The sequence below is a fragment of the Sinocyclocheilus anshuiensis genome, unplaced genomic scaffold (genome assembly GCF_001515605.1).
Source record: "Sinocyclocheilus anshuiensis isolate Anshui unplaced genomic scaffold, SAMN03320099.WGS_v1.1 scaffold2470, whole genome shotgun sequence".
In the NCBI taxonomy this organism is placed as follows: Eukaryota; Metazoa; Chordata; class Actinopteri; order Cypriniformes; family Cyprinidae; genus Sinocyclocheilus; species Sinocyclocheilus anshuiensis.
Window position 1 is genome coordinate 518,674 of NW_015560624.1, and position 13,339 is coordinate 532,012.

Sequence of the window (13,339 nt, forward strand, 5' to 3'; positions counted from 1 at the left end):
ACTAGTAAAGTAACGCATTACTTTTGAATTTAGAAGAAAATATCTGAGTTACTTTTTCAAATAAGTAACGCAAGTTGCTTTGTTTTCTGGTGTATTGACAGCTCAGCACAGCTGAAAGGCTTGTTTGAGCAGCGCCCTCTGCTGTACAGATGTGAATTGAAAGGGCTTTTTACATTTGCCAAAAGTAGAACTTTTTATATATATAGTCAAAAAAATGAAGCAAGCCCAGCTACGATGAGAAAAGGTAACGCAAAAGTAACGCGATGCATTACTTTCCATAAAAAGTAACTAAGTAACCTAATTAGTTACTTTTAGGCAGTAAGGCAATATTGTAATGCATTACTTTTAAAAGTATCTTTCCCCAACACTGTTGCTAAAATAACACTGGCATATGCTGTGCTGCTCAAAAATAGCCTATGAAATATAGTTGGTGACAATAACAATAATTCATTTAGCGAATTATTTTGAAAATAAAAAAATTATTCTAGGATACGGTACCTGCTTGGACAATCACTCGCCTGCATAAACAAAAACTAAATCTGATCCGAAGTAAAAGGGGAAACACACAATAATTAATTTAGCAAATTATTTTGAAAATAAAAAATTAGTTCTAGGTACCTAAGGGGAAACACAAACAGTGCAGTTCTCGTTGCGGCCGCGGGGTGGCGGTGACGTGCTGCAGCACTCAGAGCGCTCACACGCATCAGCCGCAGAAGAAGAAACGGCGGTGGCGAGTCGCGTTCAGAGAAACAGCAGCAGGCAAAATCATGGAGGAAACCGCGAAAAAGGAGAAAAAGCAGGCGGAGATCACGGAGGAGAAGAACAAACAACCGGCGGGGAAAGACAAGGACAAGAAAGAGGAGCAGGAGCTGGTGAGAGAGAGAGAAACGGGCGCTGAGGGCTGAGTTTGGATTCCGCCTGAGTCACTCCGCAGGCCGCACACTCACACACATCCACAAAACACACTCGTTTCTGTTATTATCAGCGATTATGCATCTGTAACAACACAAGACACGGTAAAACACCGCATCTGTGGTTATCAGACGTTAATACGACCGACGTGCTGAATAAACCGGCCATTCAGACAGTCGATGGGTGTTTATATGCGGCTTCATATATCAGACAGAGATGTAAACACACGGGTTACTGAAGGAATGTATGGATATAGTTCATAAATACGGCGCACTGAGGAGAAGTTCATGTGTGTGTGCTGTTGTAAACCAGTCTGTATGTGTTGTTGTTGCAGTCAGAGGAGGACAGACAGCTTCAGGAGGAGCTGGAGATGCTCGTGGAGAGACTCGGTGTAAGTGCTGCTGCTTCATTGTTTTTGGGGAGCTGCCATGTTGACACGTGTTAAGAAGCAAAATCAGGACCGTTTACTTGCCTAATAATGTCTGAATTGTTCGATTTATAATTCTGGATCAAGGTGTAATGGATTTCTTAATTTATGAAATGGCTGGCTGATGCAAAATAATGTTTACCGATAACATAATCGTCCATGTTTCGCAATAAAATTAATAATAATAAAAAAAAACGAATAATTGATGCTAAATAATGAATAATCAATACTAATAATAGTAATGATATAATAATAATAATAATATACCAATTAGTTAAAGTACTCAAATTAACAAAATTGAAATAAAAATTGCAAAATAATGTTTACCGATAACATAATCGTCCATGTTTCGCAATAAAATTAATAATAATAAAAAAAAAACGAATAATTGATGCTAAATAATGAATAATCAATACTAATAATAGTAATGATATAATAATAATAATATATACCAATTAGTTAAAGTACTCAAATTAACAAAATTGAAATAAAAAGAAGTTAAAACTATTTAGAAATATTTGAAAATAATAAAAATGCTAATAAAAACAAACAAGACCAAATAAAATTTAATATTTTAAAGATAATTAGAAATGTTTTCTTGGCCACTAACTGAGATACATTGACGTTAAAGTATTAAAATTACTAAAAACTGGGGAAAAAAAATAATTTTGAAATATTAAAAATGATAAAAAAAAGTAAGAAAATAAGTTGAAGTACTACAATTACTAAAACTGAAATAAAATAGAAATGAAAGCTATTTAGAAATAATTAAAAAGAATAGAAATTCTACAAAAATTAAAAATAAAAGACCAAATAAAATTGAATAGGTTAAAGATAATTAGAAATGTTTTCTTGGCAACTAACTGAAATAAGCTGACGTTAAGGTATTAAAATTACTAAAACTGAAATAAAAAGAAATACAAACTTTTTTGAAATATATAAAAGAAATTAAAATAAAGTTGAAGTACTAAAAATACTCAAACTGAAAAAAAAAGATTAAAACAATTTTGAAATAATTAAAAATAATACAAATGCTAATAAAAACAAACAAGAAAAGACCAAATAAAATTGAATATTTTAAAGACAATTAGAAATGTTTTCTTGGCAACTAACTGAAATAAGTTGACGTTAAAGTATTAAAATTACTAAAACTGAAATAAAAAGAATTACAAACTATTTTGAGATATTAAAAAAATTAAAATGATAAAAGAAAGAAAGAAAATAAGCTGAAGTACTAAAATGACTAAAACTGAAATAAAAAGAGATTAAAACTATTTAGAAATATTTTGAATAAAATGATAGAAGCACAAAACAAAATGCTTAAAATGAAAAAATAAAAACTTTTATGAAATGAATTGCTGATGCAAAAAAATGTTTGCGAATAATGTCATTGGCCATTTTCACGAAACAATCAAATCCTTATGCAAAAAGTCGCGTTCTGACCTATTATTTCCCACCGGATGTTACAGAAATTAAACATGTTGTGACTGCGATGTGTGTGAGAGAGTGAGTGTGTGTGTGTGTGTGAGAGAGTGAGTGTGAATGAGAGGGAGTGTGTGAGAGAGAGAGTGAGTGAATGAGAGAGAGTGTGAGAGGGAGTGTGAGAGAGTGAGTGAATGAGAGGGAGTGTGTGAGAGAGAGTGAATGAGTGTGTGTGTGTGTGAGTGAATGAGAGTGTGTGTGTGTTAGAGAGTGAGTGTGTGTGTGAGAGTGTGTGTGTGTGTGAGAGTGAGTGTGTGTGTGAGAGAGAGCGAGTGAGTGACTTTGGATAAAAGCATCTGCTAAATGACTAAATGTAATATATATGTCCTTTTTTAAATTCTAAGTGAGAAATTATTAAAAATAAAGATAAATAGAAATATTACAAAATAAAACTGACAAAAGCACATAAAATTATTGAAAATTAAAATGAAAGTATAAAAATAAAAGCTAATTCTAAATATTTATGCATTCAAAAATAGTATGTAAATAATACTGAAACAGCACTGCATTAGACTAGAAACCAGTGATCTCGGTTTAATTTTTTATGTTTGTTAATTTTCTTGAAGTTTTTGCATTTCTATGAACCTCACAAACTTGCTTTTGACGAGTTGTTGCTCAGAAGTGCAGCCTGTGATTTCATTCGTGTCTAAAACGAACTAAATGAACCGGTCGGTGACCTGTTGGTGATCTTGTGTGTGTTTGCAGGCATCTGGCAGGAGAGGTCGCTAAGGAATGGCAGGAGATCGAGGAAGGGGATAAAGCTCAACAGGAAGTGCTGCTGAAGCTGGTCAAAGAGATCGTCCCGTATAACATGGCCCATAATGCCGAGCACGAGGCCTGTGACCTCCTGATGGAAATCGAGCGGCTCGACATGCTAGACACGTACATCGACGAAAACGCCTACGCTAAAGTCTGCCTGTACCTGACGAGGTGAGACGCGGTTACCCACAGTGCATCTGAGCACGCGTCTCTGAGTGTGTCGTCCCGCTCTGATCTGTGTTTGTGTCTCCAGCTGTGTGAGTTACGTCCCCGAGCCGGAGAACTCGGCTCTGCTGAAATGCGCTCTCAACATCTTCCGCAAGTTTAACCGTTACCCAGAAGCCCTCAGGCTCGCGCTGATGCTTAATGACGTGGAGCTGGTGGAGAACATCTTTACTTCCTGCAAGGACATGTATGATGCACATGAAAAATCCTAAAACCGAATCTCAAACTGGTTTGCATGGATAGTAACGTCTGCTGTGTGTGTGTGTGTTCAGTGTCATTCAGAAGCAGATGTCGTTCATGTTGGGTCGACACGGCATGTTCCTGGAGCTCAATGAAGATGTGGAGGATTTTGAAGATCTGACGGAGATCATGTCCAACGTGCAGCTCAACAGCAACTTCCTTGCCCTCGCTAGAGAGGTGATGAAATACACACACACACACACTCACTCACACACACACATTCTTACACACACTCTCACACACACACACTCACTCACGCACACACACTCACTCACGCACTCACACACACACGCACTCACTCACACGCACACTCACGTCACTCACACACACACTGGTCATATTTCACTACAGAATCTCAAAAGAAACAAGGGTTAGGGTGCAACAGAAATATTTGATATTATTTCAATTAAAAAAAGTGTGTGAGTGAATTGTAAAGTACAGTTGTAAATATGCATCACGGTAGTTGGACCAAATTTAAATAATTTAAATGTTAATAAAAATATCATTCTGTCCAGACAAGATAATTTTATACCTCTATGACAATAATGTGAATGTAAATTATTATTATTTCAACCACATATTGAGAATAGTTTTTTTGCATTACAATGAGAAATTTCAGTGAAAGTTTGCTTTGCCTTGAAAATGTCTGAAGAAAATATATTTTCTTATTAATTTTTAATAATAATTATTATTATAATTAATTTATATTAATGAAGAAATTTATTAAATTCATTAATAAATTCATATAAATGAATGTGTATATAGTAATGAGCATTTATATATAAAAATATATTAATAGAAATATTTTTTTGTCTTTGATCAAATGGAGAAAAAAATCAGTTACTTATAACTAGGGTTGCAAAAAGGTGGAAAATTTCCAGTAAATTTCAGAAACATTCTAGACATTTTAGAAACTTTCCAGGATTTTTTTGGAATATTCCTGGGATTTTTGGAAAGATTCCGGAAATTTTCCACTCTACTTATAATGTGATGTGGGGGAAAAAATTAATAATATATTTGATATAAATATTATGTCCTTACAGGATCATTTTATGTTTGTTTGACAATTTGTCGTGAAAATATATTTTATTGTCATGTCAATAGTGTTTTTTAATGTAAAATATAATTTTTAATATAATGTATTTTATTATATATATTAATATATTGTAAGATAAAAAAAGTAACTATTGTAGATGTTTGATGTTTTATTTTGATTCTTTTGTCTGAAGCTGGACATCATGGAGCCGAAAGTGCCAGACGACATTTACAAAACCCACCTGGAGAACAACCGTAAGCCGCTTCAGATCTCAGGAGGAGTGTGACGCGGTGTTTTATGTGTTTTACTGACCGTGTTTCTCTCAGGCTTCGGCAGCAGCGGCTCACAGGTGGACTCCGCTCGCATGAATCTGGCCTCCTCCTTCGTCAACGGCTTCGTTAATGCTGCGTTCGGACAGGACAAGCTGCTCACGGAGGACGGGAACAAATGGCTCTACAAGAACAAGGACCACGGTGAGAGCAGGCTCATGTCTGGGCAGTTGCACGACATTAATCTGACGATCTGTGATGAGATGTGTGTTTGTTGCAGGCATACTCAGCGCGGCGGCGTCTCTGGGAATGATTCTGCTGTGGGACGTGGACGGCGGGCTGACGCAGATCGATAAATATCTTTATTCATCTGAGGACTACATCAAGGTGCAGATCCACACACTCAATAGTGTGCTCACTTCAAAGGCTGCATGATTTGAGGGGGAAAAAATCTAATTGCAATTAAAAATAGCAATTTTTGTTGTTATATATATATATATAAAATATATGACTATAGAATAATAATAATAATTGTTGTTATTATTGTTAATGCAAATGTTGAACAAAATAAGAAATATAAATGTTGTAATATGTGACCCTGCAGCACAAAAGCAGTCTTAAGTCGCTGGGGTATATTTGTAGCAATAGCCAACAATACATTGTATGGGTCAAAATTATCGATTTTTCTGTTATGCCAAAAATCATTAGGATATTAAGTAAAGATCATGTTCCATGAAGATATTTTGTAACTTTCCTACCGTAAATATATCAAAACTTAATTTTTGATTAGTAATATGCATTGCTAAGAACTTCATTTGAACAACTTTAAAGATGATTTTCTCAATATTTAGATTTTTTTGCACCCTCATATTCCAGATTTTCAAATAGTTGTATCTCGACCAAATATTGTCCACATATTTCACTGAAAAATGAAGATAATATAACATGAAACATAATGTAATAATTATTATTATTATTACATTGTTTCATTTTATATTATCTTTTTTATTTTAATTATTTGTTTATTATTTAATTTTACAGTACAACTGTGAAATGACTGTTCTATTATTTATAGATGTCTGAATTTTTCTTTATTATTTCTGTCAGTCCGGAGCGCTGTTGGCGTGTGGGATCGTTAACTCCGGCGTTCGTAACGAGTGTGATCCCGCTCTGGCGCTGCTGTCTGATTACGTCCTACATAACAGCAACATAATGAGGATAGGAGCCATTTTCGGGTAATTCAGAAATGACAAATCAATTAGAAGGTTTTAGGGCCCTATGAAATCCCAAGTTTTTCCTAACTGAGCTTATATAATAATATATCATATTTATTGTATAATTTATTATTCATATAATTTATTATATAATATATTTCATATTTATTATATAACATATTATTCATATAATTTATTATATAATAATATATTTAATATTTATTATATAATTTATTATATAACATACTTTTTATTTTAGTGGGTTGTAATTTAACGAGTGTATTTAACGATAGTTTTTATCAAATTAGAGTTTTTTTATTATTATTTTTAAAATGTTAATTTACAGGTTTAATTCAATTTTAATTATCAATTTAATTCATAAAACTTTTAACAATGTAATAATTTATTAAAATTTTAACAATAATAGTGCTGTATGATATGTTTTTATTTTTCAGAAATTCTATTTTAATTATTCTGAATTCTGTGTTTTATGATTTATTTTAAATTGATCATTAAAAATGGTAATCAAATTCATGCATAAAGTTATTAAATCATAATTCTTTCAGTTTAAAAACGAAAAATTGTTATCTTAAAATATAATGTTTTAACAAATTAGTTATATATCATATAATAGAATAGTGATACATTTCTGTTGTAATTTCTTCGTTAAACTGAACTTTTGTGTTGGTGGGTTGTAGTGAAGAGCTTGAGTTTCTGTGTGTTTTGTATTTTAGGATGCTTTTTTATCACATTAATTGTGTTCGTGTGTGTCTGTGCAGGTTGGGTCTGGCGTACGCCGGCTCTAACAGAGAGGATGTTCTCTCGCTGCTGCTTCCTGTCATGGGAGACTCCAAATCCAGCATGGAGGTGCGTGTGTTTGCAGTGGAGAGTGTGTGTGTGTGTGTGTAAGATAATGTGAGAGAGTGTGTGTGTGAGTGTGTATCTGATGAGTCCGTGTGTGTTCGTGCAGGTGGCAGGAGTGACGGCGCTGGCGTGTGGGATGATCGCCGTGGGTTCCTGTAACGGTGATGTCACTTCCACCATCCTGCAGACCATCATGGAGAAGAGCGAGCAGGAGCTCAAAGACACGTTCGCTCGCTGGCTGCCCCTCGGCCTCGGACTCAACCACCTGGGTAACAAGAAAATACAATACAATACACACAATAAATAATCTAAGTGCAATTTGAAAAGTTGCCATTGAGGTTTTTATTTTTATTATTGTGTTTTTTTCTTTTCCTGTGCTTGTTTGTAGGGCACAATTTGGCCAAAATATCACTGTAACTGTAAAATAATAATAATGCCAATTATTATTATTTATTATTAACAATTTTTTTTGTTTTTGTTTGTCCTTTAGTTAACCAGAAATATAGCTTACTGAGATTATAAATCTTTTAGATATTGATATTGTTTTTATGATGAAACTAATTTTTATTTTATTAGAAAATGTTAAAAGTATTACTGTTGCAGTATTTCACTGTAACTACATTTTAAAAATTAGCATTTAATAATAATAATAATAATAATTTATTTTGCTGTTTAGTATTGTAAAATTACAATGCTTATTTATGTCTTAACTTTTTCATTTTCAAACATTAAAAAATCAAGCTTTTATTTTAGAGCAATACTAACCATTTTTTCTTAAGGTTTACTGTTTAAATTAAAACGTCATTGAAAAAGTGTTTTATTAAGTTTTTAAAAATAAAAACAGTGTATGATTATTACTTGAAGTACATTGTACTGTGCAATATATATATATATATATAATAGTAATATATTTGTCGATTTCTTTAAGTTAAACCAAACTTATATACATATTTATGAAGTATGTATTCTATATTATCTTTGTTATATAATATACTTTTATTTTGGTGGGTTGTAGTGAAAATCTTTGAGTTTCTGTCTATTAAAATTAGAAATATTACAAATTGCAATATTTCACAGTGAAATAAAAACAGTATTTAAGAAAAATTTATTTTATTTTAAAATTATAATACAAATATGTATGGCTGTCTTAATTTCTCAATTTAAAATGTGAATTTATGTGATTAATTTTTCAGCATTACTATAAACTAATCTTTTAAAAAATATATTATATTAAAATATATTATCGTTATTTTTATTATGATTATTATGCTTAAAGAAAATATTAGTAATTATATTTTCTTTAATTATTATGATTAAAGAAAATATAAGTATTACTATTGCAGTATTTCACTGTAAAATAAAAAAAAGACTATTTAAGAAAAATTATATAATATAATAATAATAAAAAAAAATGTAATAAGTTTTTATTTTACTGTTTAGTATTGTAAAATTATATCTAATATTTATGGCTGTCTTAATTTCTTAAAGCATCAAGCGTTTATTTTAAAACAGCTTTTACTGTGAACTGCTGGCATGTAAATGAATATTGAATATGTATATTGAAACACACAGCATACAGCTTTTAAAGCAATAAGCCCCGTGAAGCCGTGGTTTACAGTGAATTTATAACCATATAAATATCATGTAATTGTAGATATTAATTATGAAATGCAATAATGTAGTACATTTATAATAAATACAATTATATAATAAATGTTTATATAAATTATTAGTAAATGATAGTAATTTATTAAATGTATGTATTTTCATAAATTCATTCATTAATAAATATAAATATTATTTGATGTTTTTAAATATTAACTATACTATTTATTGTTGTAATTTATTACATTTAATATATGTAATTATAAAATAAATAAATGCATCCACAGGAACAAGCATGAGATTGAGCTCTTCATGCTGTTTATTTTGCTAAAGCTGTCTCTTGTGCATTCAGCTGCGTTACGGCGAGCCCACGTTAAGGAGGGCGGTGCCGTTAGCGCTCGCTCTGATCTCCGTCTCGAACCCGAGGCTGAACATCCTGGACACGCTCAGCAAGTTCTCCCACGACGCCGACCCCGAGGTGGCCCACAACGCCATCTTCGCCATGGGCATGGTGGGCAGCGGTCAGTGTCCTGCCAATCCATCACATCATGCAGTGCTTCGACCAATCAGAGCGGGCTGCTGAGGATGCGGTTGTCATGGTTACTGTGTTGCTCTCTTCCGCAGGCACTAATAACGCGCGTCTGGCGGCGATGCTCAGGCAGCTGGCGCAGTATCACGCCAAAGACCCCAACAACCTGTTCATGGTCCGACTCGCACAGGTGAGGCTTCACGTCTCTCAGCAACACTTCAGGTCATGTGACTCGCTCTCGTTTGTGTTTGTTGCTGCTGTTGTTTCGACTGTTAATGAGCACTGGGATCTGAGACACATTAACACGCACAGCTCTAAACGCCAGTAAAAATTAATTGACTTTACTAAGGTTCTATCTGAGATTTTTGATGAGGTTTCTTTTGTAAGCGGTGTACATTTTGGGCCTTTTTTTAGAAAACAAAAATGGTTTCTATCTACAGAAGTCTATGGAATGCAAAATCTTTGAAGCTCATAGAACAATGCAGATAGAACCTTATAATTCCAAGGCGGCGATATGTATATCACCTATATATTCACCTAAAAATCAGAAGGAAACAATAAGATATTGTATTTTGTATGAAGAAAACTGAATGATTCTCAATGCTGTATTGTTTTTAAATCAGCATAAATTAAAAACAATAAACAAAAAATAACACGGGTACAATTTTACGTTAAATGTAATTATTCTAATCATTTATTAAATTGATAAAATATAATATTTATTTCATTTATTTACATTTGTTTATGAATAAATATAAATATTAATTTATTTAAATATGAGTAGTACAATTTTATATATTAAATGTATCATTTATTATAATAATTTATATTGAATTTAATATGTAATTTAGAATTATAAAACACATTTCTATACATAATAAATAAGTGTACTGTATTTTTTCTTTTTTAATCAGTATAACTTAAAGACAGTAAACAATAAATGCTGTCAGTGTGTTTAAATCCCAGTGTTGTTTTTTGTATTATCAATATTTTTAATTACTTTGTTTTTTACTTAGTTTATTTTAATTTTAGTTTAAGCTTTAGTCATTTGATGTGCTTTTGCCGTTTTTGTTTTTCCCAAATATGTCGATTTAGCTTTATTTTAATTTCAGTTTACTCGTTTTTGTACTTATTTTGGTTAGTTGCCAAGGCAACATTTCTTCTTTTTGTGTTTTTAAGTTCAAGTTTTTCATCTAATATTATATATATTTTATTTCAAAATTTATTTCACTTTATTTACATTTTTTTAATTATTCATAGTTTTAGTTAATGATAACAACTATGATAGATATTTCATAATATAAAAATTAGAGTTTATTTCTTATTAGTTCTACAATTTAAGATTTATAAAAATATATAAAATCAAAAGTATTTTGAATAAAGTATATATTATATATAAGTGAAAGTTATAGTGTTATTTTAGTATTAATATACTATTATAATATCTATTACAATTTGGAGAAATTATACATATATAAAAATATATTCAAATAAGTTATATTAACAATTATATAAGTATTATATAAATATTGTTATTTTTTTAGTTTTCATTTTAATTGTAGAAATTGTGCTTTTGCCATTTAAAAAAAAAATTAAATTTAGCTTTATTTTTATTTCAGTTTTAGTCATTTTAGTACTTATTTAAGTTAGTTGTCAAGGCAAGTTTTTTTTTCATCCAATGTTTGTATTTTATTTCAGCTTTTTTCAACTAATGAAACCGATTCTTAATAGTTTGTTTTAGTTAACAATAACTGATAAATTCTTCATATTATAATATAAAATATAATAATTATAATTAAAATACGAAAACGATTTATTACAGTGTTTTTATTGGTGTTTTATTTAAGAGTTTTTCCTTTTTTTGTGCTGAAATATAACACTGGCGTGTTCTTGACAGGTTTGTTAGAGATGGTGACATTTCCTTAATTCCCCGTGTCTGTGTGTCTGTGTGTCTGTGCGTGTGTGTCTGTGCGTGTGTGTCTGTGTGTGTGGTCTGTGTGTGTGGTCTGTGTGTCTGTGTGTGTGTCTGTGTGTGTGTGTGTGTTTCAGGGTCTCACTCATTTGGGGAAAGGCACGCTGACGCTCTGTCCGTATCACAGTGACCGGCAGCTCATGAGTCAGGTGGCTGTAGCTGGACTCCTCACGGTCCTCGTGTCCTTCCTGGACGTCAAGAACAGTAAGAGCTTCACTGCAGTGCCTGTAGTATCTGTCTTAACATGTGTCTGAAATAATGCAGTGTGTCTGTGTGCAGTAATCCTGGGGAAGTCTCATTACGTTCTGTACGGGTTGGTGGCGGCGATGCAGCCTCGTATGCTGGTCACATTCGACGAGGAGCTCAGACCGCTGCCGGTGTCTGTGCGAGTGGGACAGGTGCGTGTCTGTAACATACGTTTAACATCTGTAGCATTCAGACGTTTGGGGTCGTGAGATTTCTTTGTTTTTGAAAGAAGTCTCTTCTGCTCACTAAGGCTGCATTTATTTGATCAAAAATGCATTAAAAATTGTGAAATGTTATTACAGTGTAAAACATCTGTTTTCTATGTGAATATGTTGTAAAATGTAATTTATTTCTCCAGTCTTCTGTGTCACATGATCTTATTATCATTCTAATATGCTGATTTGCTGCCCAAGAAACATTTCTGATTAAGTTATTCAAAACTAAGTTAAAATACAGCATATTTACATAGCAAATACATAGCAGTTTTAACAGTTAAAATAATATCAGCAATGCAATATATATATATATATTTTTTTTTTTAATGCAGCAAACTGTAGTTTTGTATTGCCACAGCATACAACGAAATATAATAGTGCAAGTAATTTTAACAATTAAATGCTAAATAAAATGCATAAAATATAATATTTATTCAATATATATATATTTTTGTCCTTTTGAATTATATTTTTTGAGCATGACAAAAACTGTAGCTTTGTATTTTCACAGAATACAATAATAAATTATTAAAAAATAAGTCACAATAATAAAATAGTTTTAGCAATTAAAGTATCAGCAGTGCAAAATAAATGCACATAATATATTTTTCTACAAAATATATTTTTTATTTATTTTTAATGTGACAAAATGTATCTTTGCACTGTCACAGTATGCGATAAGAAACTGTTCAAAAATAACTGTAAAAATAATAGTGCCAAGAAGAAACCAATCCAATGTATAGTTGACATTCGAGGCTTAATACTATAGAAAAGCACTAAAGGTTTTTCAGTTAAGAGTGTTTTCAGCTTGTTTATTTTCATAAAAAAATACGGCATGCAATTGCATCAAACAATGGTATAAACATCATTCAATGTAAATTGTGATAATTGTAATTAATAATCGCAATTACAATTTCAAGGGAATAATCGACAATTATAATTTTTGTCATAATCGTGCAGCACTACCAGTAGTGTAAAATTAAGTGCATAAAATATAATATACAAACTATATATTTTCTTTTGATGTTTTTTTTGTGTGTGGCAAACTGTAGCTTTGTATTGCCACAGAGTATAAAGACAAACGGTTTAAAAAAAAAAAAAAAGTCTAAACAATATTGCAAACATTTATTAATTAAAATAAAATCAGTAGTGCAAACTAAAATGCACAAAATATAATATTTATGCAAAATATATTTTTTTTTTAATAAAAAATAAATAAACAAAAATAAAAAAGTAAAATCAGCAGCCCAAAATTAAGTTTTAAAAATGTTTAAAGCTGTTTAAAGGCACAATATGTAAGATTTTTTTATTAAAATATCCAAAAACCACTAGAACAGTGTTATA

The 13,339-nt window shown here is 31.4% G+C and overlaps 1 protein-coding gene across 1 annotated transcript in view; it reads left to right on the forward strand.

The window, feature by feature from the left end:
• The first annotated feature begins 648 nt into the window (after positions 1–648).
• LOC107681915 (26S proteasome non-ATPase regulatory subunit 2-like) overlaps positions 649–13,339 on the forward strand; it is a 16,869-nt gene continuing 4,178 nt past the window's right edge. The window contains exons 1-15 of the mRNA XM_016478287.1: positions 649–872; positions 1,247–1,352; positions 3,502–3,751; positions 3,834–3,992; positions 4,078–4,222; positions 5,275–5,335; positions 5,408–5,554; positions 5,631–5,737; positions 6,458–6,585; positions 7,344–7,431; positions 7,535–7,722; positions 9,367–9,554; positions 9,658–9,752; positions 11,612–11,738; positions 11,814–11,932. Of these exons, the coding sequence (XP_016333773.1) occupies positions 768–872; positions 1,247–1,352; positions 3,502–3,751; positions 3,834–3,992; positions 4,078–4,222; positions 5,275–5,335; positions 5,408–5,554; positions 5,631–5,737; positions 6,458–6,585; positions 7,344–7,431; positions 7,535–7,722; positions 9,367–9,554; positions 9,658–9,752; positions 11,612–11,738; positions 11,814–11,932 (2,013 nt within the window). The 5' untranslated portion in view covers positions 649–767. The remainder of the gene's footprint in view (positions 873–1,246; positions 1,353–3,501; positions 3,752–3,833; positions 3,993–4,077; positions 4,223–5,274; positions 5,336–5,407; positions 5,555–5,630; positions 5,738–6,457; positions 6,586–7,343; positions 7,432–7,534; positions 7,723–9,366; positions 9,555–9,657; positions 9,753–11,611; positions 11,739–11,813; positions 11,933–13,339) is intronic.